General features: G+C 45.5%; 3 protein-coding genes across 12 annotated transcripts in view; 2 read left to right on the plus strand and 1 right to left on the minus strand.

Moving 5' to 3' along the window:
• The window catches only part of HACD3 (3-hydroxyacyl-CoA dehydratase 3), a 25,831-nt gene extending 19,305 nt beyond the window's left edge, over positions 1-6,526 (plus strand). For 6 of the 7 annotated variants that reach the window (XM_073304369.1, XM_073304366.1, XM_073304371.1 and 3 more), the window contains one exon: positions 265-6,526. In XM_073304369.1, coding sequence (XP_073160470.1) covers positions 265-341 — 77 coding nt within the window. In that variant the 3' untranslated portion in view covers positions 342-6,526. The remainder of the gene's footprint in view (positions 1-264) is intronic. The other variant, XR_012154101.1, reaches the window with a different exon arrangement.
• On the minus strand, positions 2,070-21,744 carry INTS14 (integrator complex subunit 14). Of its 4 annotated transcripts, none has more exons than XM_073304363.1 (12): positions 21,656-21,744; positions 17,240-17,499; positions 14,749-14,856; positions 13,127-13,282; positions 11,653-11,771; positions 10,884-11,026; positions 8,222-8,314; positions 6,343-6,487; positions 5,950-6,083; positions 5,731-5,849; positions 5,280-5,345; positions 2,070-4,153 (listed from the first exon to the last, which is right to left on the minus strand). In XM_073304363.1, the coding sequence occupies exons 2-12, from the start codon at positions 17,459-17,461 to the stop codon at positions 3,902-3,904; spliced, it is 1,557 nt and encodes a 518-aa protein (XP_073160464.1). In that variant the 5' UTR covers positions 17,462-17,499; positions 21,656-21,744; the 3' UTR covers positions 2,070-3,901. The 4 variants fall into 4 exon arrangements, with proteins under 4 accessions (XP_073160464.1, XP_073160465.1, XP_073160463.1 ...); XM_073304364.1 differs by lacking the exon at positions 21,656-21,744 and adding an exon at positions 19,607-19,704 and having other exon boundaries at positions 6,343-6,484; XM_073304362.1 differs by lacking the exon at positions 21,656-21,744 and adding an exon at positions 19,607-19,704.
• The window catches only part of SLC24A1 (solute carrier family 24 member 1), a 28,141-nt gene continuing 24,701 nt past the window's right edge, over positions 21,547-24,986 (plus strand). The window contains exons 1-2 of the mRNA XM_073304359.1: positions 21,547-21,633; positions 24,248-24,472. The gene's annotated coding sequence lies outside the window, so the exon portion shown is untranslated. The remainder of the gene's footprint in view (positions 21,634-24,247; positions 24,473-24,986) is intronic.

The following is a 24,986-nucleotide window of genomic DNA, read 5'->3' on the forward strand; positions in this document are numbered from 1 at the left end:
ATTCTACAATTATTTCCCCCTCCCTCTATCTTCAATACCGCTACCCCTAAAGGGTGACAACCAGAACTCCTAAGAACCCCTACAATAACAAACAGTGTGGGTTGTTGCAGTCTCAACCCTACCCCAGCAAGGACTCATTTGTTGTTAGCTTTTATGTACATACGTGAGAAGAAAATCCAAAATCATTTTTAACTCAGTGCAGTCATTCGGCATAAGGAATCTGCAGATTTTCAGCTCTGCCTCAACCATTATTTCTCTTTTCAGGTTTGTTTATAAACTTGCGTCACCTCTACAAGCAAAGGAGGCAGCACCTTGGATCAAAAAAGAGAAAGATGAAGTAAAGCAGGGACTACAATGCTTCCCTGACTTAAATCAACGACAGGAGCCTCGGAGTCTTACAATTTTATCTATTATTATAATGGAAAGGATTTTCTACAGCTAAATGCTCATGTTAGATTTCATAGTGAGTCTTCAGATAGCATTCCCATACACTGTATTGAGTTCCTCTTCAGTCATACATGCATGGCACTTAATGTTGAACAATGGCAATAGTTAAACATGTTTCCTATCAATTACCATATTATAAAAGGTTTCAGAGTAGCAGCCGTGTTAGTCTGTATTCGCAAAAAGGAGGACTTGTAGCACCTTAGAGACGGACCAATTTATTTGAGCATAAGCTTTCGTGAGCTACAGCTCACACTGAATGCATCCAATGAAGTGAGCTGTAGCTTACAAAAGCTTATGGTCAAATAAATTTGTTAGTCTCTTAAGGTGCCACAAGTCCTCCTTTTCTTTTTGCGTATTATAAAAAGAAATCCTATTCTTCGCAGAAACATGAGCGGTTCTAACTGGGAATATAATAGTTATTCTTACTTGGATATTTGCTCTCTTTCAGATATTGAATGCAGATAGGGCTTGTGATGCTGGGGTATAATATTTCAGACCATCCACTCCATGCTATGTGAAACTGACTAGGAATGGCCTGAGGAACAGAGACCAAGAGCAGCATGGAAAATATATTTATTAATGGTCAGTGCTAGGTCTGCTTTTCTTCAGCAGGCTTTTGCTGATACATTTAAACAACTAGTGTCAGCATTGGACACCACCGGCTTGTTCTTAACGTATGTACAATAGGAAGGCTTAATCTCTCTCCCGCATGGAATAGAAACACGTAGTGGTGTCCCACAGCCTCTGTCTGGCTACGTATGTCCTAGCCAGTCATTAGAGGGAGCTACCCTCTCCTTCAAATTTCCCTCACCAGTTGACATAGCTGCTACTTCCCATGGCCTTGTGGTCACTAACTCTGCCCTTTCAGACGGTGAGAATTTAAATGTCTAAACTCAGACACTAGAAAACCAGGCTGTGTAGGGTTGAGCTTCCATTCCCTGCCATTCTTCCCCCCAGTAGCACACAAAAATTAGAATTACACCAGGAAATGCAGAGGTAAAGCAGGCCTCCCTTGAGATGATCCCATAACGTTCCTTCTGCTACTATAGGGAGGCCAGCTCCTTGTCCTCTCTGTTTTGGGAATGGTGGTGTAAGTGCTTGGTTCAAACCCTGTTGAGAAAGCAGCAAGCACCTGTTTTCCTATTCCTTCCATATTCCCTGAATGCAGAGGACTGCAGCTAAGGAGTCTGCAAGCCAGGCTGGCAATTTGCTTTTGGGGTGCAGTGTTGGGGGCCTAATAAGTGAGGGACCGTTTTGGTATTGGGTGCCGGTGTCAGCAAATGGGAGGCAACTGATATGTTTCAGGTTTATGACTTAGGTGAATTTTAAACAATTAAAATTACTTTTACAACAAAGAAACCCCCATTGGTTAAAAAGGAGCCGTTCCGAATAAAGGGTACCATGATTAAAATGACCCCTGTGCTCCCAACCTGATCTGCCAGGTCTTAGCCCCCTCTGACCTTTTGCATCTTCTCTGAAATTAACTAAAGTGTGATTTAAATAAACTTAATTGTAACCTTGACTACAGAGCAGCTAGCTGCACTGTTGACCCAGCTGAGTCTAATAGTCTTTCCCCCAGCACCCACTGTAACCCTTGTGCAAGTTAATTCCAGAGCAATCACTAAACTTTAAGATCAATTTATTGCCATCCCGCTGATTGTATGGTTTTGTTTTACGAAAGCATAACACCAGGAAAACAACAACAAAAACACCCACTATACAGGAAAGTAGGTACTTTTCGTTCTCCATCCCTAACGCATCAAACATGTTGCGGTATTTTCAATGTGAAATATCTTTTCCCCCCAAAGATTGTTATTGTGAGGTTAACACTGGAACGTTTAGGTGGGGTTTTTGCAGAGAAGTGGTCCCAACCGCCACTGAAGGCATTCTGCAAAAAGGCACCATCCTAAGGAACTTTCACCACTATTGAAGGGCAGGTCTTCCAGCACAGCTCACTGCTGTAGCACTTAAGTGAAGTCATACCTAGGCCAACGGGTGACCATCTCCACAAGAGGTGGTAGCTGTGTTGACAGGAGATGCTCTCTCACAGACATAGCACTGTCTACACGCTAACCCCGGTCAGTATAACTGCATGTCGCTCAGGGGTGTGATTTCCCCCCCGAGTAACGTCGTAATACCAAGATAGGTCTGTAGTGTAGACCTGGCCTAAAAGTGTTAGAAGGAGCCTTTCTGCATGAAAGGCTAAAAAAGGGGCATGGCCAGCTTCCTCAGGGTAGTTACACCATAATTTGTATACCGCGTCACTTCTACGTCCACATCTATCGGACAGTGAATCAAGGGACTGAATAGCGTGGTGCCGACACAGAGTTTAACACCGCATTCATTCTTTTAATCCCTTTAAAGGGCATTTACACATTTATGAAATACATGGTGGTGAGGGTATGGGGCAGACACTGCATCCCGTATTTCGTGCGATTTTGCCGTGGATCTTCAACTACGGCATTTGGTTGCCCTTCCAAAGGCAGCTGAATGTGTATTTCCATTAATAAAGATTTACAAGCAAAGTCTTTCATTTTGCTATTTGTACAGCCTCTTATGCAAGCAAACAAGAGCAATTTGTTACCTGACCTTCATGATGGAAAGACATGATCAAGGTTTAAGCCTCCGTAATGCTGAACACGCATATCTGTTCTTTTGAAACTGGAATCAAAACCACTGAAAGCTTCCATAAAAAGTTACTCTTTATTGGTTAATATGATACCTTACAATTTTGTTTAAAAGTGAACTTTTCTCTTGCTAGAATGTAAGTTACTTTCTCAAATATGAATGTCTTGAGGCAAATGAGATACCTGAAACTTTAGTAACTTTACATTTTGAAAGGCAGGCCTTAAATCTTTAAAGTAAGGAATGCAATTAGTGATAGCACCCAAAAATTGCCAGTGATACATCTAACCACACGCAGTATGCATACACTCAGTCTTTGACTGAGCAGGTCAAGTGCATGCAATTGCATAGCTGACATTTTTGAAAGCCAGGCCCTAATAGATAACACCTGCCTCTCGCTGGAGAAAAGTTTTACACAGTGCTTTTGTGCACCAATCTAATTGTTATGGGTTATGTGTGAGGTTACTTGATGACTGGTTCTCGGGGGAGAAAAAAGGGGGGCCAGGGGGAACAGTTGTAAACCACTGGCTCCAGTCCATTGCATACGGCAGCATTTTCCTCATCTCTCCTCACACACCTTAATAATCATACTATATAACCTCCATTATTCTTGTAAGACTTTCATGAGGCATTTAAAAATACAATTTCCAGGTAAAACTCTGAATCCACTAAGAGCTATATGAATTAATCCCAGCTTTAGAAACTAGATTGTTTTAGAGCCCCTGTTTGCCTGAGAAAGTTCTTCAAACAATATTTGAGTCAGTCCTAGAAAACAAATGAAACAGGAAAATTTGGACCACTTGAGACTTAATGTTCTAAAAAGTGCATCTCATATTCTTTCAGTGCTGCTACTGGAGAAGTCTGTCTGCAATGGAGTGATGTTATGGTCATAGGCGGCATATTCAGAGGTCCCATTACTTGCTGCTTTGAGTTGCTGAGCAGCGTGTGTAAGCTGAAATGCTGCATCGGGATGAGCTGTATCAGGCAGCAGTGTACACTCCCTTTCCAGCATATCCGCCACTCCTTTTAAAAGGTCCAAAAACCCAAAAGCCAAGGCTGCCTTGCGTAAACGGTTGAGTTCCTGGAAGGGAGAAAAGCCCCATTTAAAGTTATCTTGATTCTTCTGAAAAGATATTTTATTCATTGCAAATTTGTTCACTCAGGAGAGAGATGGGGGGAAGGGGGCCTTCCAGCAAGCTTCCTAAGTGCTATCAGCATAAGAGTGAATTCTAGTGCTGGTTCGAGATTGGAGACAGCAGATATGGCACCTTAAGGTGTTAGCTTTCCCACAACACCCTCCTAGTGTGCCTCAGCAGCTCTCGCCCCCAGCTCCAGGGCCTCAGGTGGATAGCCCTCCAGCTTGCAGAAGGGTGCGCTTTGTTATCTGCTCTATTTCAGCCACGTTGTCCAGCAGAATTTATAGAACGTGATTTTCTTAGATTGTAAACTCTTAGGACAGGGACCACAGCTTTGCGTGTGTTTATAGTGCACATACCAGAACCCTGGTTGGGGTGTCTCTTGGGGTTTGTGTCACTGCTAGGCTTGAGGGAAGAATTATGGTCATAGTCTGGTTTTAGAGTGGTACAATGTAGCTAACTGTATCTGGCTTATTGGATTTCTTGCCCTCTGCATCATAGGTGGAACACACAGTGATAATTGACTTTGTTACCCACGTATAGGCTGCTCTCTATCTGTGCTCTCGTTTCCTTCTGTGATGCCCTTTGATCCCTCAGTATTAGTAATATCTGCTGCCAAAGCAGCCCTTGATTTCTGCCTGGGAGGCAGGATAAGATTGGGTCTCCTGCTGCTCTCCAGTTCATTCCAGAGTCCACCTGGCAAGGGGTGTTTGAAATGCACACCATTTCTGCCCTTCCCCATGGAGATGGGTACACCACCTCTGGGATACACGGGATCGCAAAGGGTCACTCACTCTCAGACCTAGGTCTCCCACAATTGAACCCTATATGCTGTCCTGTGAGAGGAGCTTAGATCAGGGGATTCCAGGCTATAGCTTTACCAATCTGTGCAATAGGTCAAGTACCTCCCTCCCTCACTAGGGCTGTTGAGAATTAACGTTTGCAAAGCAGTACAAGCTCTTTGGATAGAACACACAGAGAATTATTAACCTCATCAGTCAATGCGCTCTATAGAGCGAACTGTATCGGTACAGTCACGTGTTACACGCAAACCCATAACATGTTACTCACTTTGTAGAATGTTTGAGTTTTTTCAGGGAGTTTTCTTGCATTTCTCAGGATCTTCTGTACATCTGTCTGGAGGGAAAAAAAATACCATAACTTTTGGGGGAGGCTGCAAGAAAGAAAGAATCCCCAATTATACTGATAAATAATCACTTGATCATTCCCCCAGGCTCAGTGATCAGTCACTGTTTATGCAGCTCATACAAGCTACCATACAAATGGTTTACACACTAAACCAGATGCCAGGCAAAGCTTTCATTCAACAAACTATGTGCCAATGTGTTTTAATTATGACACTTCAAACAGGAAGCTTTAATAGGAATTAAAGAAAAAAAATTACGCTAGATGGAAGTGACAAGTATAGAGACCCTTCTTCTACTGCCCAAGTGAGACGACCCTTTCAAAGCATTGATACTGAACTGTGCAAGAGTAGCAAGGCTAAGTACTGAGTTGCTACCTGGAGGCCGCTTGGTTTGATCCACACAGTGACATTCTGCGCATAACTGCGCTTGTTTTTGGGCTGTAAGGGGAAAGGGCTTTTATTGTCATCTTCACCATAAGGATTTTCTTTAGCATCTGAAAGAAAATAAAGCTTTTTAAGAATAAGACATGACAAGGGCATTAACATAGAAAACATCAAATGCACGAGAGACTTTAAAATCAGTTTGGTTACTACCTGAAATAGGCCCAAGCTGTGCCATTTTCCCTAGCCAAGGCAGGGGCTCAGGACCAGGTTCAAAGAGAGACATCATGAGGTTTGATTTCTTCTTACTATCAGCTTGGGAGTACAGCATTCCATGCCATTCAGGCCTAAAGAAATGAGCAGATTGCTAAGGTCAAAACCGCCCATTCCTCATCCCTAAAATTCACCTCCCACCCTCGCTACCTTGGGGCTATGGCTTTCATTATTTGCAAATTATTTACACCGTCAATGCAGAGTCACAACACTACTAAACATGCTTGTCAAGCCACCTGGGGCTCACGGCTTGGCGTGCAGTATTTCATAGATGACTGGTCCCAAAGCATCACCCCCAAAAGGGACTTTTCAAAGAGAAATGCTCCTCCATACCCAAACTGAACAATGGCCACCATGCCTTCCACTTTAAGGCTCCCATGCAGCAGTACACAGAAGTTGGGTATTTTGCCAGCAATTTGATTAGCTGAATTCTCATCCTCAGTGTCATCAGTGATCCCCGGACCCACCTCATCACCTTCTGTGCAAAAAAAAAAAAAAAAAAAAAAAAGAACAAAAACGAGGGAGATTCACACTCACTAGCGCTGCTTTGTTTTCTGTCATGCTCAACACCTTACAACCTCTGCCCGGCAAGTCACCCAGCAACAGCCACCTCCTTGTCAACCCAAAGCAAACCACCCTACAGAGCAGTTCAACAGAGCAACCTTCCTTACACACAGCACAGGCTCCAGTTCCCCAAAGCTTCCCAGGCTGTTGGCACTTTGAAGAAGTGAGGTATTTCAATGCTGTCGTTTCTGGGCAACGTCAACCTCCTGTCTGACAAGCTTGATCCTTTGCATTAAGCCTCCAGCATAGCAGTGGCGCGAACAGCTTCCACGTGGGACGCCTGGGCACGTGGGTGGTGTGGCTAAAGAGGCACAGCCTGGCACGCTGTTCTAGTGCAGTGGTTTTCAAACTTTTTGTACTGGTGACCTCTTTCACACAGCGAGCCTCTGAGTGTGACCCTCCCCCCCTTAAAAACAGGCAGTTTAATTTAATTTGACAGGGGCGTGGGGCTCTCAGCCCCACAGAGCTGACAGCTTGCGACCCCCCTGAGGAGTCACAACCCCCAGTTTGAGAACCCCCACGTCTGGCCTGCTCTGGCCTCAGTCCAAGTGAAACCTCAACTTTGGGAAAACCAGACTAAAATACAAGGTTCCAACACAGTGCTGGTTGCAAGTGACCCCTTTTAAGGGAACCCTGAACCCCTCCCTTCATATGATTTTTTTTTGTCATGAGCAACTTACTGAGTTTTAGGAGCTGAAAAACAGCTGTTCTTTAGCCATCAGCATGAAGTTCCCACAGGGAGGAAAGGTTTGGCACAAAAGAGGGCGAATACATAGAGCCAAAACCCACTAACCGCATATTTGGTCCTTTCAAATTTTCCCAAGAGAAACCTCATATTTCCTCATTGCTCCACTTGAGGAGGCGTACCTAGGAACCACACTGAAAGGGCAACAGAAGCCCTTCTGAATGTAACCACAAGCACACAGCAAGTACAGACAAAGCAAAGCCTGAGATTTACGCAACCTTCCTCACTACTTACACCAGCCTCCAGGGCACAGATACAAATGTTAACACAGGTGAGCAGTAGCTAGTGTTCCTGAATAACAATGGATAAATCAAAGCACAAATACCAAGCTCTCAATTCCACCACCCACCCACACCCCCGCCACAAGGTGGGTGAGGTAATATCTTTTATTGGACACAAGCTTGTCTCTCTCACCAACAGAAGTTGGTTCAATAAAATATTACCTCACCTACCTTGTCTCTCTAATATCCTGGGACCGACACGGCTACAACAACACTGCATACAAGCTTTATTCTGAAGACCATTTAAAAAAACCCAATCCTTACAAGCAGATAAAAAGATGCATTAAATATTCAGCTTGATTCCTGGCCTAGAATTATTTTTATCTCTAAGTTCAAAAAGTTCTATTTATGATGTCACTAAAGAGACACTGTCCCTCTTATTAACAATGCTGTTTTATGTACAGATGCACTGTTAAGAATACTCTTTTTAGAAAAGGTAAAGAGCTTGTGTTTAAGTTTTTAATTTTAATGGGAACATCAAAAAAGTGTTCTCCAAATAGCATGACACTTGTCCTTTAAGAGAACTTTGGAATGTCTGGCTCTTATCTACCACCAGCAACCTTGAAAACCTTGTCAATTCCAAACAGTGCAATGTTCACTACTAGAAACAAAAATGGCTCACCTTTGTTGAGTGCAATGGGCAGTACCAAGTGTCTAGATAATACAGGAGGGCTAGAAATATCAGCTATATCTATAAAACCAACTATTTCTAGATCTGCAAAGAAACAAACAGTCACAAGTCAGCCCTGGAAACAGCTGAGGATTTATTCATGTTAAGTTTAACATCAAAATAGGAATACTCTTCCTTAGACTGTGAGCTTTTTGAAGCATAGATCATATATAACTACAGCACTTTGCACAACGGGGCCCCAATCTTGATCGGGGCCGCTAGGTGCCACTGTAATACAAATATTTACTATACAATAATGAGTAACTTTAAGATGAGCAGTTGAAAAGCAGCTACAAGAGACAGAACCTGGTGTGTCTAATGGAAGTTATCTATGAAATATGTTGTTATACATCATGCATTTTCTCATTGGTACCTAACACTTTACCCATAGCAGAGAAATAACGAGTCATCTTTAAGAACAAAGGGGCAAGCTATCTAACCTGATCCACGCCTTTGCACTGCTCAGGTGGCACAAATACCCCACCCCGGGATAGCCCCAGTGTGGAGAGTCCCTAGCAGATATAAAGCCAGGATAGCCGCCACCTACACCTCTATTGCCAGAGCTCCTGTGCAGAGGGCAAGGAAGGGGAGTGGCCAAAGCATGATGCTCTCTGATTATGCCCAGCTTGCACATGGTCCTTCAGAGACCATATCCACCTGTCACAAGTTAGAGGAGCCTCCGAGGCTATTCTAACTTGTGCTGAGGCCAGGAACTAGAGAACCTGACAGCCCTCTGGTCTGTTGCAAAGAATCTGTCCCAAAGGCTGATAACATTGATGTTTTCCATAGCTAAATAATATACTGCTTAATTAAACTCACAAAGACATTCAATGGTTGACTGAAGATGTTGAAAGGCGTATTTTAAAGGATGTAGAATGGAATCTCATTTATATCCAATTCCCCTATCTCAAAGGACAGGAGATCCACCAACATATATTAAATACAATTAAAAGTCCTCTTGTTTGGATAAGTTTCATGCCCCCAATGTCATTCAGTTGCACTATTTTCCAGTAGGAAGAAGAAAAGGAGTACTTGTGGCACCTTAGAGACTAACCAATTTATTAGAGCATAAGCTTTCGTGAGCTACAGCTCACTTCATCATGCATCTGCATATTGTTTAAGACATGTCACAGAGCAGGTTTGGGAAAGCAAGTTACCACACAGAGTTACCTACCAAGCACTCTACTGCCAAATTGTAAAGCATAAAATCAAAACAAAAGCACACCAGGTCAAGCGCGCTGCTGAGGATGAAAGTTTACTTTGGCATAATAAACAGGCCTGGATTAACCAATGTATACTCTGTGCACTTGCACAAGGCCCCCATCTCAGGGGCCCCTGCCCACTGGATTTAAGTGAGTGCACTGCAATCTGGCATGCGGGGGTCGCAATTCTGTCATGATGGGGGCGCAGTCGGGCAAATTTAAGTGAAGGTGGGGGGCCCTGCGATTTCCATAGTGCATAGCACTCCAACATTCTTTAAATCGGGCACTGATAACGAATAAACCTTCCTTTGGTAGGTCATATCTGCAAATATTGCAGAGCGTATTCTCTCCTTGAGGTGCATTCGCTCATTTACGCATTGTGTGCATGCACCAGTGACAGACTGGACCCCCTCTTCCCAGGTGAAAGTTTGGTCTTTGGGTGGAATGAGGAAGGTTGCACTCTGCACAATTGTTTTTTAAAGTGAATTTAGCAGTGGTGAGAGGGGCAAATTAACACTCTTGGAGAATGAAGACATAAGTAAGGGCAATGCAAGCTTCCTCCATGTTCCAATGTCTCAATATCAGCCTTTGGAGGGTAGTTCAGACTCTACAGGATTCAACCCTTGGTTTCTCTGCTGAGGCTGCCAACAAAGGTGCCAATTAGTTCCAACTGAGATGGAGCGGGGAGGGTTTGTGATGCAGGTAAGTCTAATAAGAACTGCCCTGACACCACCAGCTCATTTGCCACTGAGCACCCATGAGAGGATAATGACTTCTGCTCGCCTCCAACCTGGACTGATTTCAGATTAGTTTCCTAGAAGTGAAAGTCTCCATATCCTGAAGCAGCCAGCCTACTTCTAAGAGACACAGCCAGAACCCACAGCCCAGGGGTGCTATGGTGGCTTTAAGACACCTGTGGACCCTCCCAGTTTTGGGCTGTTCCATGGGCCAAAGCAGTCCTCACTTAGATAGGTCTGAGTGGTGCCTAGATTACATGAGGCTGTATATGGGCAACCAGACTCTCAGCAGGATTATGCACTGCTGCCCTAGTCCGAACCTGCCCCTCCTGCCCTCTACATCAGGCTTGCAAGGGAGTCCATGGAAGATAGCCCACAGCTGTCTTCCACACTTCCTGCAATGTGGGGATTCTCAGATGGCCACAGATGCGGTTTTAAAAACTCTTCTATGCCCCTCTGCCCATCTGCCAGGTATACAGGGGCCAAAATAGGGTGAGACTCTCACCCTCTGATGGCAGATGTAGCTGGCCATTGCTATGTTATTGGAGACTGTATTCCATTCTCTTCAGATCAGAGAGAAAGTGGAGGGAACAGGCACTATGCAGGGTAGGGAATGTCAACAGAAAAAGAAAAAGTTAACATGACAAGTTTAAAAAACAAACAAACGTTTGTTACCTGTATTAATTGCTTTAGGGATGGGATCTATTTCCTCATCTATAATGAAAGGTTCTGGTCTGGGAAATACTTGCACATCAGATGTTAAGTGACCACATTTGAGAACAGCATGGAACGGTGTATAAGCCAGGTCTATTAGTTTTCTAGAACATGATCATTTATTATTAGGGTAAAAGTAATACAAATCAGTTGAAAATAAGTTTTGCAAGCTTGATTAAGTGCATTATACTGAGCTCCCAAAATGGATTTTTTAAAAAACCTTGAGTTAACTCAGTAGTTCCAGCATTGTCAAATTACAAAATGCTACAATACGTTACAGACAAAGTGGGGGAGGTAATATCTTTTGTTAGGTATTAGGTATTACCTCCCCCATCTTATCTCTCTACTATCCTGGGACCAACATGGCTACAACAACACAGCATATGTGATACATTATGACATTTATGGCAAATTAATAGCAGCTCCTGAAAAGCCTATGACCTAATCAACCTTTCAAGTTGCCCAATCACTGACAAAAGAAAAATCAACAGAAGTTGCCCAATCACTGTAGGTACTGATGCTACTGTTTTTAATTAGAGAGTGAACAAAACAAATATCAGCCTTAACCAATGAAAGTCAAAGATCAATCAATAGTCATCAACATATTGGACTAAGAAAGAAAAAGAAACCTATGAATCAAAATAAAACAAATCAAATGCCTTGCTTTATGCGTCTTTGTTTTCTTTATAGATGTTAATTTCAGAGTCACGTTAGTTACAAAAATACTAACCCAAACATGGACTGTACATTCTTCAAGCAAAGGGGTCCATCGATGGTAAAAATCTGTCCCTCCCCATTATTCAAATCTACAAGTCTTTCCAGACAATCTAAAGAATCTGAGCTCTGGAGCTGCACACACACAAAAAAAGAAATTATACCCTTTTTTTAAAAAACAAAACAAAAACAGCATAAGAACAGAAGATGCAGTAGACTGTTTTTAAGGAAATATATGCACATGAGAGTAAAAGTCTGAGGCCTGATCTACACTAGAAAATTAGGTTGGTTTAACTACTTGGTCAGGGGTGTGAAAAATCCACACGTAGGCAGTGTTAGGTCAACCTAGCTATTGCCTCTCAAGAGAGGTCGGTTACCTACGCTGACGGGAGAACCTCTCCCACTGGCACAGATAGTGTCTCCACTGAAGTCGTGTTTTAAGTGTAGACAAGCTCTACGTCAATAAGAAAAAGATCAGGACAACCTTATCTCGCTAATTTTTAAGGAAGCCAATGTTTCTTCCCCACAAGAGATTTACTCCTAATGTCACATTTATTATTAGCCCAGAAGGTTGTCCCCACATTGGGGTTCGTAATACATTGTTTTACCAAGTCAGACCTAGCTTCCAGCTCTTACATTAATAGATTCCAAAGCCAAAAAGGATCATCTAGTCTGACCTCCTGTATAACGCAGACTATAGGACTTCCCCAAAATAATTCCTAGAGCAGATCTTTTAGAGAAACAGCACATCTTGATTTAAAAAGTGCCCTTGATGGAAAATCCACCACAACCCTTGGTAAATTGTTCCAGTGGTTAATTACTCTATTAAAAATGTACACCTTATTTCCAGTCTGAATTTGTCTACCCTCAACTTCCAGCCATTGGATCGTGTTATACCTTTGTCTGCTAGAATTAAGAATCCATTATCAGATATTTGTTTTCCACCCTAGGTTCTTATAAACTGTGATCAAATCACCCCTTTACCTTTTCCTTGTTAAGCTAAATAAATTCACAGATTCTCAGTCTTCAAGAGCGCATGAGTGCCTTTGATAACATAATACTTTATATTTCTATAGTGCCTTTCCTCAGAGGATTACTTAGGCTATGTCTACACTACAGATGCTACAGCAGCATAGTTGTGCCGCTCTAGTGACACTGCATAGACACATGCTACATCAATGGAAGGGGTTTCCTGTCACTGGAGTTAATCCACCCCTCCGAAAGGCGGTAGCTAGGTTGATGGTAGAAGTCTTCCATTGACCTAGCAGTGATACACCGGGGCTTAGGTTAGTTTATCTACATCTCCAACGGCTGTGAACTTTGTACAATTAACTTGCATATATTGCAGGTGAATGTGACCCAATTATCACTAAAACCAAAACACATTACCACCAGATTATTAGAATAAATCTTGGGGAGAATATGTGATTCTGTAAAAACAATAATCACTCAGTGTAACAAAACCAGCAAGAATTTGTTAAAGGAGTCACCTCTTCTAGATTAGCCATGCACATGATGTATAACTTGGACGGGAAGGGGAAAGGCAGTGGAAATCGGTTGCTTTCATTTCGTTGGTTGCAAGTAGCTAAGGAGTGCCTCAGAGAGCCTCTGCCAATCCCTAAACAGCCATCAGTTACTAGAACAACCTAGTGCACACACAAACACACAAAAAAGGATACATTAGCATTTTCACCTAAACACATTTCTTCATCTGCCCCAATCCTGCAAACAATTACACCTGTGCTTAGCTTTACTTCTGTCAGTAGTCCCATTGGGACAACAGGGCTTAGTCCTGGAAATCCCTACTCACATGAGCAGTCCTGACTCGCAATGAATTAATTACATAAGGATTACTCCTGTAAGGTTTGCATGTAAATTGTATATTTAAGCAATTAACCATTACAAATACAATGCTCTACATAATAAACAGTCATCTATATTTTAAAATTTAATGAAGAAAATAATGGCTAGGATTTATTTTTATAAGCTATAATCACTGAAATGCTGCCATTTCTGGGATGGAACATGGCAGCGGTGTGGTGTTGCTGTGCACCAAGAAACAACAGTTTTGGCTAGCAAGTAAGGAATACCAACTCCAGCTGAAATTAAGCATTTATTCTTTCCATCCAGATTTAGAATCCAGGTTTGAACAGGTGAGAGAACGCACACTTTTTATTCCTCCCTCTTCCTCAACACACCTGTCACTTTCATAGCCTCATTAGTGCTTGTGTTTGCTCTGATGCTTGAAAATAACCTGCCTTACTGTAACAAGAGTTTGCGCATTTCCCATGGCCTTTCATCCCCCAGTAACCTGATGGGCTAGCACAATGGGCTATGGTGGCAATAAGAGATCACCCTACTGAAGATCTGATATATGCCTGATTTTTACATCTTTCTAACTGTTTGGTTCTGATCTCTGTTTTTTCAAGGGGTCTTTTATGGCCGTATTACAGGCAGTCCCAATCCACTGAGCTGCAAAATCAGTGAATGCAAATCGTAACCCAACCAAAAATGAGGGCCAAATGTAGGCTTTTTCCCCAAGAAGGAGCACTGCATGGGAGGGGAAACCAGACCCAAAGCTGTAACAGCCCAGTGGAAGTTCTGAGTCCTTTTAGCTGAGCCCGGCAGATGCAGACACAGTGGCTCAGGGATCAAAGACAGAACACATTCAGCAGCAGTCCTTACTACTGCTTCAGAGTAGGGGACACTGCTGAGCCCAGCACCAGCAGGTGCTCTGTGTTTGGCCATGCCCCTTACCTGCTGACTGTGCTCCCTGGAGCTGGGGAATGCAGGCAGGAGCATAAACCAAGCCTTCCAGAAATGGTAGGGAACTGTTCGATTTTGTAACACGTAGGTACATCAGGAGGGAAAGGGGATCAGTGTTGAAAGGGGTCCTCAAACATTTTTTTCTCTACTACAACACTGCACCTGAGCCAGAGATGGCAGAAATTAGCCCAAATGTTGCTGCTGATTATTTTATGGAAGGCCTGAAGCATTTTGTTGCCAGAGTGGCCAACCAAATATATTCAACTGATAATCTGCAATTTATAGAATTCACCAAATACTGCAAGCTGGATTCTGAGAACAGTCAAAGGCGGCAGCCAATCATTACCTGGCAGGGAATCGCAGCACCCCATTCCTGTTGCACAACATTACAAACCCCAACCAGTGCAGATTCTAAGCATGTTTTGTCATAATCCTCCATGTTACTTAGGGCTTCCTGGAAAGAAAAATTACACATTATCCTGCCTGAGTGGACAACTGTTATCAGGGAGCACATGCAGCTTATTGAAAAACAGGAAGTAATTCATAAATACCTTCCCTTCCCACTGTACCTTTATTAGGGAAGTATTGTATTCCCAAGGATGATCTGCAAAGTTTTTAAAAAATTGGGTTTATGCCCTTTTGTAGGATGTAGAAAGCAGGCCTGAAAGAACTGAAGTTTGATATGTTTTTTTAAGTATTTTTCTGATTTCCTTTATATTAGAAATTAAAGCCTGAAAGGCCACATATTGACTGGGAAACAAGTGAAATTCTGACCTCACAAACTGCAAGTAAAAGCTGAGAAGGAAGGAATTTTGGTCCACAAAGGGTACAGACCTATTTTTAAAAAAATCCTTTGCAAGTCTACTAAGAACAGTACAGTCAAAACCTGGAACTATGTTACTCCCTCAAGTAAAACAAAATGTCTACTCTCATTGTTCTGATATTTCAACCCCCCAGAATACATGTGAAATAATAATCATTTACCTCTTTATAGCACCTTCCATCCAAATCTCTCTAAATGCTTTACAACCATTAAAGGTTCTTTTACTGACACTGAGTAGTACTTTATGCCACAAATAGACCCAGTGAAGTCAATGGGAACATAGTTGCTGCTTTAAAGGGTACTATTTGTTGGTATCACAATATGACCTTAAGTAATATAGCCTCACAACATGCCTGTGAAGTGGGTCAGTAATTTTATACCCAGTTTATAGATGTGGAAACTGAGCCACAGAGTGCTTGGCTAAGAGCCTACCATGCAGGAAGTCAGTGACAGGGGAAGTAACAGAATCCAAGCCTCTTACATCCATATCCAGTCTTTAACATCAAACTATCCTTCCTCCCTCAAAGGACAAGTTTATACGGGATCAGAAAAACACCACATAAAGTGTCTGATGCGCCAAAACACACACAGAAGTACAAGCTAGAGCAACTTGGTTAGACATTTGGCCTGGATAGAAGATTTCCACAAGGCCAAACAGCAGCAATGAGAATGTGGTAGAATTCATATGGTAAAATATGGAAAACAGCAAAGGGAATTTGTTCTCAGCAACGTATGTAACATCCCTCCACCCGGGGCTCCCTGCTTATGACCTTGTGACCCCCACTCCTGGCCCTGTTTGTCATTAGTTATCCCCTGTATTTACATGAGATCTGGGTCTGGTAGCTCCTCCCCTTAGGCTGGGGAAAGGGGCCTTCAGATGTTGGCAGAAGCAATCCCAGATTCCCAATAGGTGCCAGAAAAACCATATGTAACATAATCAAGTAACATGAAACTTGGAGACAGGTTTCAGAGTGGTAGCTGTGTTAGTCTGTATCAGCAAAAAAACCGAGGCGTACTTGTGGCACCTTAGAGACTAACACATTTATTTGGGCATAAGCTTTCTCATGTTCTCTGTGCATATATATATCTTCCTACTGTATTTTCCACTGCATGCATCCGATGAAGTGGGCTGTAGCCCACAAAAGCTTATGGCCAAATAAATTTGTTAGTCTCTAAGATGAAACTTGGATGCCTTGTCCAGTCTCTTTTAAAGCACTGAGAAGCTTCTGCAATTTTCAACTTATAACCAAATTCCACCCTCAGATAAATTGATGCAACTCCCATTAGGGTCAAAGACTTTCAACATCATATACCATTCAGCCCCAAGCTCCTTCTCAGATCTTATCTCCTTTCCATGTTCTCCCCACCTCCCTCCACTCTGCCAGTCATGCCAGGCCTGAAGCATCCTTCGTCACTTTTCCCACTCTCTTCTTGCTTCCATGTTACCCAGGCACAAAATGCCTTCTCTAAACCGGTTTACTTTATTCAAAACCCTTCCTGGAGCTCCCTTATGCTGTGTCACCTCTGAAGAGCACATCAAAATTCTCACAAAAAACAGGGAAGTCACAAAACCATCAGTGTATGGACTTGTCTCCTCAAGTATCCTGCTGATCTCATTACTGGAACCCTCATACCCAACTTTGCCTTCATTAGCCCTACCTTGTTGGGTGACATCTGAATTTACACTGTAAGCTCTTCAGGACAGGAAGTGTCTCTTGACTGGTTTTGGTAAACTACTCAGCACACTTTTGGATGTTCAGACGACATTACAGGCAACACTATCACTGACTTGTCTGATTATAAAACACAACTTTCCCCTACCTCAGTTTCCACATTTTAAAATAGGGATAACACCCACTTCATAGGGTTGTTGTGAGGCTTAATTAACAGTGCAAAAGTGATACGAGATCCTCGGATAGGAAGCCTAAGGTTTCACTGCAGTTATGAAACACACAGAATGTTTTGAAGAGTAGTGACTTGCTGATCACAGTAGTATGTTCTTTATAAGGTGTACCTGAAGCGTGTTGTAATCTCTTGTAAAGGGAACCATCAGTTCCCAAAGCGAAGAGAAGACCACCAAGGCTGTAAACTCAAGTTTGTAATTGGTGGCCATGTGCTCAAACAACATGGTCAATCCATGGACAGCCAGGTGTTTCCGTTGATACTCTTCAGAGCCTTCCACAGAAACAGGCCGGGTCATGGAGAGCGACACGTCCATCACCACCACAGTCGGCATGATGATCCTTTCTCTGCGTAACCAAGAGGAGGGATTCACTGCAAAAGGGGAAAAGCTCTACAGAGTGATTATCCCAAAGCATTGAAAAGAAACACATGCCCTGTCCAATCCTACTGAATGGCCCAAAACGAGGCCACATCACGCTGTACCACTGACAACACATTAAGACTTTTACATGCTTAAAGCTGTAAAGTGCCCCAAGACTGGGTTATGAGGGAATACAGGGGGTTAGCTGGGATAAGAGGGGTAGCTAGAGGTCAAGAACAAGGGCTTGCCTATATTTTAAAATTAATTTGGATTAAAGGTATGAATTTAAAGTGCATTGGCTATTTGTGAATAACTCCATGTGTGGACACACTTATTCTGGAACATGAGTGCCTTGCACCAGTTTATCTTGAATTCAAACTGGGCTATGTGGTCCAAGGGGTTTGTAAAAGCAGGCTGCTAAGTACTGTTGGATAGAGCTGAGAGAGGAGGAGAGGCAAAGCAGCAGCAGAAACACCACATAAGCACCCAAAGAAGGCAGCAAGGATACCCCAGAGAAATGCGGTTGTAGTGAGCTTTTGGGAAGAGCAATGGCTGGCAAGATGCTTGGAACTGTGAGCAAAGAAACCGTCTCCTGCTGTTTGAATCCTTCTGTGTTCAGGGAAACAGGACATTGTGTACATTCTTGTAAGTAAGCAGGATTGCATCAAAGACACACCTGACTACGTTAACTATTTCTCCTTCCAAAGGAAACAACCAGCTACCCCCCAAAATCAGCATGGGTCAAACAGGATTTAGCTAAACTGAACAAGATACTCCTGTTATAGAATAAGAGTGTCCACACAAGGAGTTATTCAGGAATAGTTATTCCAGACAAGATATTCCTGAATAACTCCATGCATAGACAAAGAGCAGGGGGTTGCATAGGGCTGAGGCTGAGAACAGGAATGGGATATTGGGTGGTGCTGGTGACGTAACGATTTGTGATGTCCTGGAGCTTTGTGTTTAAAGGGTCCCAGAACTGGGATAGCAAGAAAGGATGTGGACGTTTTGGAGGGAGATAAATGTGTGTGCGCAAGGAGGAAGGTGGTTAGCTAGAAAGGAAGATACAGCTTTGGGAAGGCAGGACAGGAACAGCAGGAAGGGCAGAATTTCAGGGTTCTGGGACTGAGATGTGGGGTAGGATTCAAGGAGTCCCAGAGCTGGGATAGTAGGGATGGCTGAGGGAAAACAGGATTCAGGGGGATGGGGGAGCAGGGAGGGCTGAAAGGGACAGGTTTGGGCAGAGGTCCCAGAGTAGAGAAGTTTGGATTTGAGGGAACCCAGGGAGGGTAGATTTTGGCAGTAGCCCAGGACAAGCGGACAAGATTCAGGAATCCTGAAGCAGCAGGAGATCAGGGACTGAGACAGACAGATTATGGAGGTGTCCCAGGTCTGGTGGGGTGGGGGAGGTTTCCCAGGAGCTGAGGGAACTGATAGACGCTGATGGGGCAAGTTTGGGAGAATTTCAGAGCTAGTGCGGGGCAGGATTTTGCGTCCCGGGGGAGCTGATAGGGGTTGGCGGCTGAAGGGGCAGGTTTGGGGGAATCTTGGAGCTGGTGGGAAGAGCAGTTTGGGGGCAGGGGAAGCCAAGGTTCAGGGTCTTGGGAGCTGGTGTGGAGGTTTGGGGGCAAGGGGCACAGGTTTGGAGGGGGTCTTGGAGTAGCCGGGGGAAACTGAAGGGCAGGTTCAGGAATCAGGACGCACTGGGGGGGGGGAGGTTTTGGGGGTGCTGTGGCAAGTTTAGGGGTCTCAGGACTGGTGCGGGGCAGGGTCTAGGGTCCCAGGACTGGAGGGGGCAGCGGGTCCCAGGGGGAAGGGGTCGGGGCTGTGGGGCACCGAGGGGGCAGGGTCCGAAGTCCCCGGGCTGCAGAGGGCCGCGGGGGGCGAGGGGGCGCAGAGGGCAGGACCCGGGGCTGGGGGCGTTAGGGGGGCAGGGTCCGGGGCTGTGGGACGCGCAGAGGGCCGGGGCACTCGGGGGGCAGGCAGAGGCCCGGACTCAGGGTCCCGGGTCTGGGGGTCTCCGCCCCACCGCTGCAGTTCGCGGTTCCGCCGCCCGCTCCCCCCCCCCCCCCGGCCGAGCCCGGCCCGGCCCGGCCCGGCCCGGCCCGCTCCGCTCACCCGGGCACGAGGCCGCCGCAGTCCCAGCCCCGCCGCCGCTTCCATCAGTCCGGCCCCAGAAACCTTCCCCCGCTGCGGAGGCCGGAACTCAGGGGCCGGGCCCAGAGCGGCCCGCTGCAGGGGCGACCCGGGCAGGGGGAGCTGGGAGGTGCTGTGTGGGGCAGCTCAGTGGGGAGGGGGGAGCTGGGGGGGCTGGGAGGTGCTGTGTGGGGCAGCTCAGTGGGGAGGGGGGAGCTGGGGGGGCTGGGAGGTGCTGTGTGGGGAGGGAGGTTGCTGGGGGGGGCTGGGAGGTGCTGTGTGGGGAGCTCAGTGGGGAGGGGGGAGCTGGGGGGGCTGGGAGGTGCTGTGTGGGGAGCTCAGTGGGGAGGGAGGTTGCTGGGGGGGGCTGGGAGGTGCTGTGTGGGGCAGCTCAGTGGGGAGGGGGAGCTGGGGGGGCTGGGAGGTGCTGTGTGGGGCAGCTCAGTGGGGAGGGGGGAGCTGGGGGGGCTGGGAGGTGCTGTGTGGGGAGCTCAGTGGGGAGGGAGGTTGCTGGGGGGGGCTGGGAGGTGCTGTGTGGGGAGCTCAGTGGGGAGGGGGGAGCTGGGGGGGCTGGGAGGTGCTGTGTGGGGAGCTCAGTGGGGAGGGAGGTTGCTGGGGGGGGCTGGGAGGTGCTGTGTGGGGCAGCTCAGTGGGGAGGCGGGTTGCTGGGGGGGCTGGGAGGTGCTGTGGGGGGCAGCTCAGTGGGGAGGGGGGGGGTTGCTGGGGGGGGAGCTGGGAGGTGCTGTGTGGGGAGCTCAGTGGGGAGAGGGGGGGTTGCTGGGGAGGAGCTGGGAGGTGCTGTGTGGGGCAGCTCAGTGGGGAGGGGGGGGTTGCTGGGGGGGGCTGGGAGGTGCTGTGGGGGGCAGCTCAGTGGGGAGGGGGGGGTTGCTGGGGGGGGAGCTGGGAGGTGCTGTGTGGGGAGCTCAGTGGGGAGAGGGGGGGTTGCTGGGGGGGGAGCTGGGAGGTGCTGTGGGGGGCAGCTCAGTGGGGAGAGGGAGGGTTGCTGGGAGGGAGCTGGGAGGTGGTGTGGGGGGCAGCTCAGTGGGGAGAGGGGGGGTTTCTGGGAGGTGGTGTGGGGGGCAGCTCAGTGGGGAGAGGGGGGGTTTCTGGGAGGTGGTGTGGGGGGCAGCTCAGTGGGGAGAGGGGGGTTGCTGGGGGGGAGCTGGGAGGTGCTGTGGGGGGCAGCTCAGTGGGGAGAGGGGGGGAGCTGTGGAGGGGAGCTCAGTGGGGAGAGGGGGGTTGCTGGGAGGTGCTGTGGGGGGAGCTCAGTCGGGAGAGGTGGGGAGAGCTGGGGAGAGGTGGAGGGTACTGTGGGGAGAAGTTCCATGTAAACATCTGCAAAACTTAACTGATTATCCTCCTTCAAATTCGTCCCTAAACGTCTCCTTTCTGTGATGCCTACAACAAGCTTGACAACACGTAGGCTGCTGGAGGTGCATTGTTTCAAATAGTCCTTTGAAGCTCATCACACTTTCCAGTTTTCACACTGGTTATGTCTCCCCCCAGAGATGTTACATACAATCCCACAATAATATACACACCTTTGCATTTCTAATACAATGAACTCCTAAGGTCTTTAAAATTAATTCAGTATGGTTTGGCCTTGGAAATTGCCAGAAATTGCCAAATCTGCCACACCTAGCTCCTGGGGTCTTGTGATTACGTGAAAACCCCACCTCTCTCCACTGAGCTCTCCTGCACAGCCCCTCCTAGCTCCCCCCCGCCAGCAACCCCACCTCTCCTCACTGAGCTCCCCACACAGCACCTCCCACCTCCTCCTCAGCAACCCCCCTCTCCCACTGAGCTCCCCTCCACAGCACCATCTCAGCTTTCAGTTGAAAAAGCAAGTTTCTAGCTTTCATGGTAGCAGAGAAAAGCATGAAAATGTGACCTGAATAGATCTTCATGGCTCAGAAATCAGAAGGCAAATAGAAAGCCCCCAAATGTATCTATAGGTTTTTAAAATCTCATGGTCTTTTGGAGCCTGACTTAAATTATGAACACATGAGGTTGGCCACATTACATACTTACATTATGGACTGTCTTCTACTCTGCTCCAGTTGAAGCCACGGGCAAAACTTGTCTTTTGACTTTAGTGGGGCCCGATATGTCTGCTTTTCTGTCTGGTATGGGTTGTCCTGGTGGTTGATGTAATGTGTGAATTCTTCATTATCCCTCCCCGTGCCAGTCCAGCAGAACTCTTGTCACACAGCAGAGGGAGCTAAACATACCTTCTGCTCTACAATTTAATATTGAACAACTTTGCACATCTTGGAAACATGCCCTGTTTTTTCAGAACGGCAGAGCACAAACAGAGCTCACTGAAATCAATAGGCTGTGTAGGCGCTCAGCACTTTTGCAGATCAGGCCAGGAGGTTACAGGGCGCGTGCATACATGTACAATGCATCATTTGCCAAGTCACATCATGATTTACACCCAGATAATGGAGGGTAGGATCAAACTCTTGTGGCTGGTGCATACAAAAGGCGCCTATACTGGACTGGACCTCAAAAAACCCAGTTCTAGTCTTGGCTTCACCCCCCCTGTGCCCCAGTTTACCCATCTATAAAATAGAGATATTGATACTGACTTCCTTTGTAAAATGCTTGGAGATTTACGGATGAAAAGCACTAGCTAAGAGCTGAGTATTATTATTACTGACCCACAAAGAGTCACAAATCATGGGGACTATATGCTATCTGATGGGTAAATGTAACCCACTGGTCAGTGTGTGTTATGTATCCCTCATTGTGCCAGACCCAGAAAGAGTGAGTCTGTTATAGCCCCATCATAAAACCAAGCTGGATAGCTCAAGCTATAACAATTTATGCGTTTAGTGCTGGAGATCCCAGTTCAGTTCTCAGTATCAGCCAAGATGGTGGTCATCGCATAAGCATCTCCTTTTCAGCAGCCACAGAAAACTGCATTGGGCAGTATCTCCTTCCCCAAGGCAGTCCGTGACTTTCCCCACCATCCTCTTCATATATTTCATGTTCTTGGCAATTAATATTACCTTAGCTTCCTGCTATTGTGCCATGGACAGGCAGTTGGAGAAATCTTCTAAAAGGAGCTGTGAACTAAAGAACTGGGCTCATGCATAGGCAATGAGAAGGAATGTGTTGGAAGATGACCCTACCTCTAAAAATTCATCTGGGAAGGCAGAAAGAAGTTCTCACTTCCCTAATAGCAGACTCTTACAACAGACCAGGAAAGGAAAGGGCTAGAAGCCAAACATATCCATATCTGCATCAAGAGGAGTCAATTCTCAGCTATCAGATGGTATTAACTTTTGATCACCACCAAGATGAGCAGCTTAAAAGCTGGAAGGACAGATCCGTTGACTCATTCCCAAGACCCTGGGCCAGTCAGTCCCCCACAGCTGTTTTAAGTTTTCTTCATTCCACACAACAACATGGAAATGTATAGTATGCCCATAATGCCACTTTGCAGGCCACATCACCACATAAACCCCAGTTAAAATGCCACCTGCCATATTTATGGCAACAGTTTAGAAATCCATATCTGACACTGAAGTAAGAAATCCCAACACTGGACTTAACAACCAGTAAAGACCAAGTGCCAGGAGAGATGATCATGGCAAAGCAATTCTTATTATTTCTAAAACAGCCAAAATTGTACCAAGTGCTACCTGGCCATGCAAGAAGACAGGTATCTGCCCTAAAGATCTTACAGTCTTTGGCCCAACTCATGCAAGCTGACCTGCTTTCATGGGGCCGCATTGGGGCTCTATGCACGTCCTGGGTTCTGTCCACACAGACAAGGGATGCAGAGAAGAGATTTAGCACAGAACAATGCCCCCCTTAAACAAACAGTTTAAGCCCCGCAAATCACCTTTTACTTATTTCTGTTGAGCAACACTGCTAACAGATTGCAATGCATTTAGCATTTCACCCTAATGGAGAACAATGAAATAGCTGACCAGAGTTTTCATGCTCCCTCAATCCTGGAGCCATTCTGTGCCAGTGACACCCCCACGTGAAATACATTACGCTGGCCACCCCACCCCACCCCAGGAATTGCCAGAGCAGAGGGGTGTTCCATTCATGCCTCCTTCGGTCTGTCCATGACCCCTGTACTGGAGGTGGGGCTGTAGGACCCACTACAGCAGGCAGAATTCTCAACTAGCCATTTCAGGGGCAAAGCAGATTTAATTTATAGCAAAGAAGGGGTGGAGGGTCTGGCCCATTTTCCTTTGCTAGTTATTGAACTTTAGCTTCTAGCAGTGTTTTGGCTGACAGAAATTCTGATTTGGGAAATAATTGCTAGCGATGTGCAATGCTTCATCAAAATGAAACTGTGCACAAAGCCATCTGCTAATGGCAAGTACCTCAGGGGGAGATCCACAACTGGCGTAAATTATCATAGCTTCCTTGAAGCCAATGGAACTATGACAGTTTATGGCAACCGAGGCTCTGTCCCCGAAGTCTGCCATTGGAAAGATCTATAGCATCTTACTGTCTGAGGGTTGTTGCTGTTGTTGTGTGTTTCATTGCAGAGATTATCTCCTGCTCTGAAACTGAGAACATCCCATAGTCTAACACAAAGATATTTGCTTCAGAGATAGTCCCGAACCTATAAAATACTATTTAATCTTCTTACAGGCTGCAGGTATTAAACTGGATTGTCTATTCCTCCAGCAATATGCCCTTCACACCTGACCCTGTCTCTTATTGGAATTCAGCTGGGAGAGACCTAACAAAAATGGGATAATTTTCTCTGCTTCTACCCATAACTCATCTCATTTCTGGGTGCTACATGTCAAAGAAACTTCCAGCACTAAATGCTAGCAATGAAACCCCAATTCCTCTTGAACATCATTTTTGAAGGTAAGCTATGGAGTTTCATATGATTGCCTGAGAGATCTCTATTAGATAAGACAGTCTAATCACAAGGTAAAGGAATAGGTTTGAAAATACTCTGTTTACAAAAGAATATTAAAATAGTCTTCAGTCAATGAGACTGGAAAAAACAAGGGATAGATGCTCAGAAGGTATTAAAGTCATTGAGCTATAACAATTTCCATCAGCTGATGATCTGCCCTTTACTTGCAAAAATTGTTTGGGTAGCTCATTTTGGAGAGGAAAAGTAAATTATGTTTAAATAAGGGGTTAGTTCAGGTATCTTTTTCTGTTCTCTGTTTTTCTTCTCTTTCTTTGATTTTGCTTTTTTTGTTGTGTTATGAAGAGTGACAATTTCCTTTACTTCTATACACTTTACTGAAGAATACAGCTGACTGTATCATTACATGCTTATAGTTAATATATGTACATGAACCTTTTAGACACTAGGAGTAGGATTTATAGGATCTCTCTTTCTCTCTGTAGGTACTTCTGTAGCCCC

Source organism: Lepidochelys kempii, chromosome 10, assembly GCF_965140265.1.
Source record: "Lepidochelys kempii isolate rLepKem1 chromosome 10, rLepKem1.hap2, whole genome shotgun sequence".
Lineage (NCBI taxonomy): Eukaryota > Metazoa > Chordata > Testudines > Cheloniidae > Lepidochelys > Lepidochelys kempii.

Bases quoted from the DNA above. Each gene is read 5' to 3' on its own strand.
- INTS14 (XM_073304363.1), bottom strand. From the start codon at position 17,461: ATGCCGACTGTGGTGGTGATGGACGTGTCGCTCTCCATGACCCGGCCT. The intron at 11,772-13,126 runs GTGACTCCTTTA...GTGTGTGTGCAG, and splicing joins GCATGGCTAATCTAGAAGAG to CTCCAGAGCTCAGATTCTTT. The intron at 8,315-10,883 runs GTAACAAACGTT...GTTTCTTTGCAG, and splicing joins CCCTAAAGCAATTAATACAG to ATCTAGAAATAGTTGGTTTT.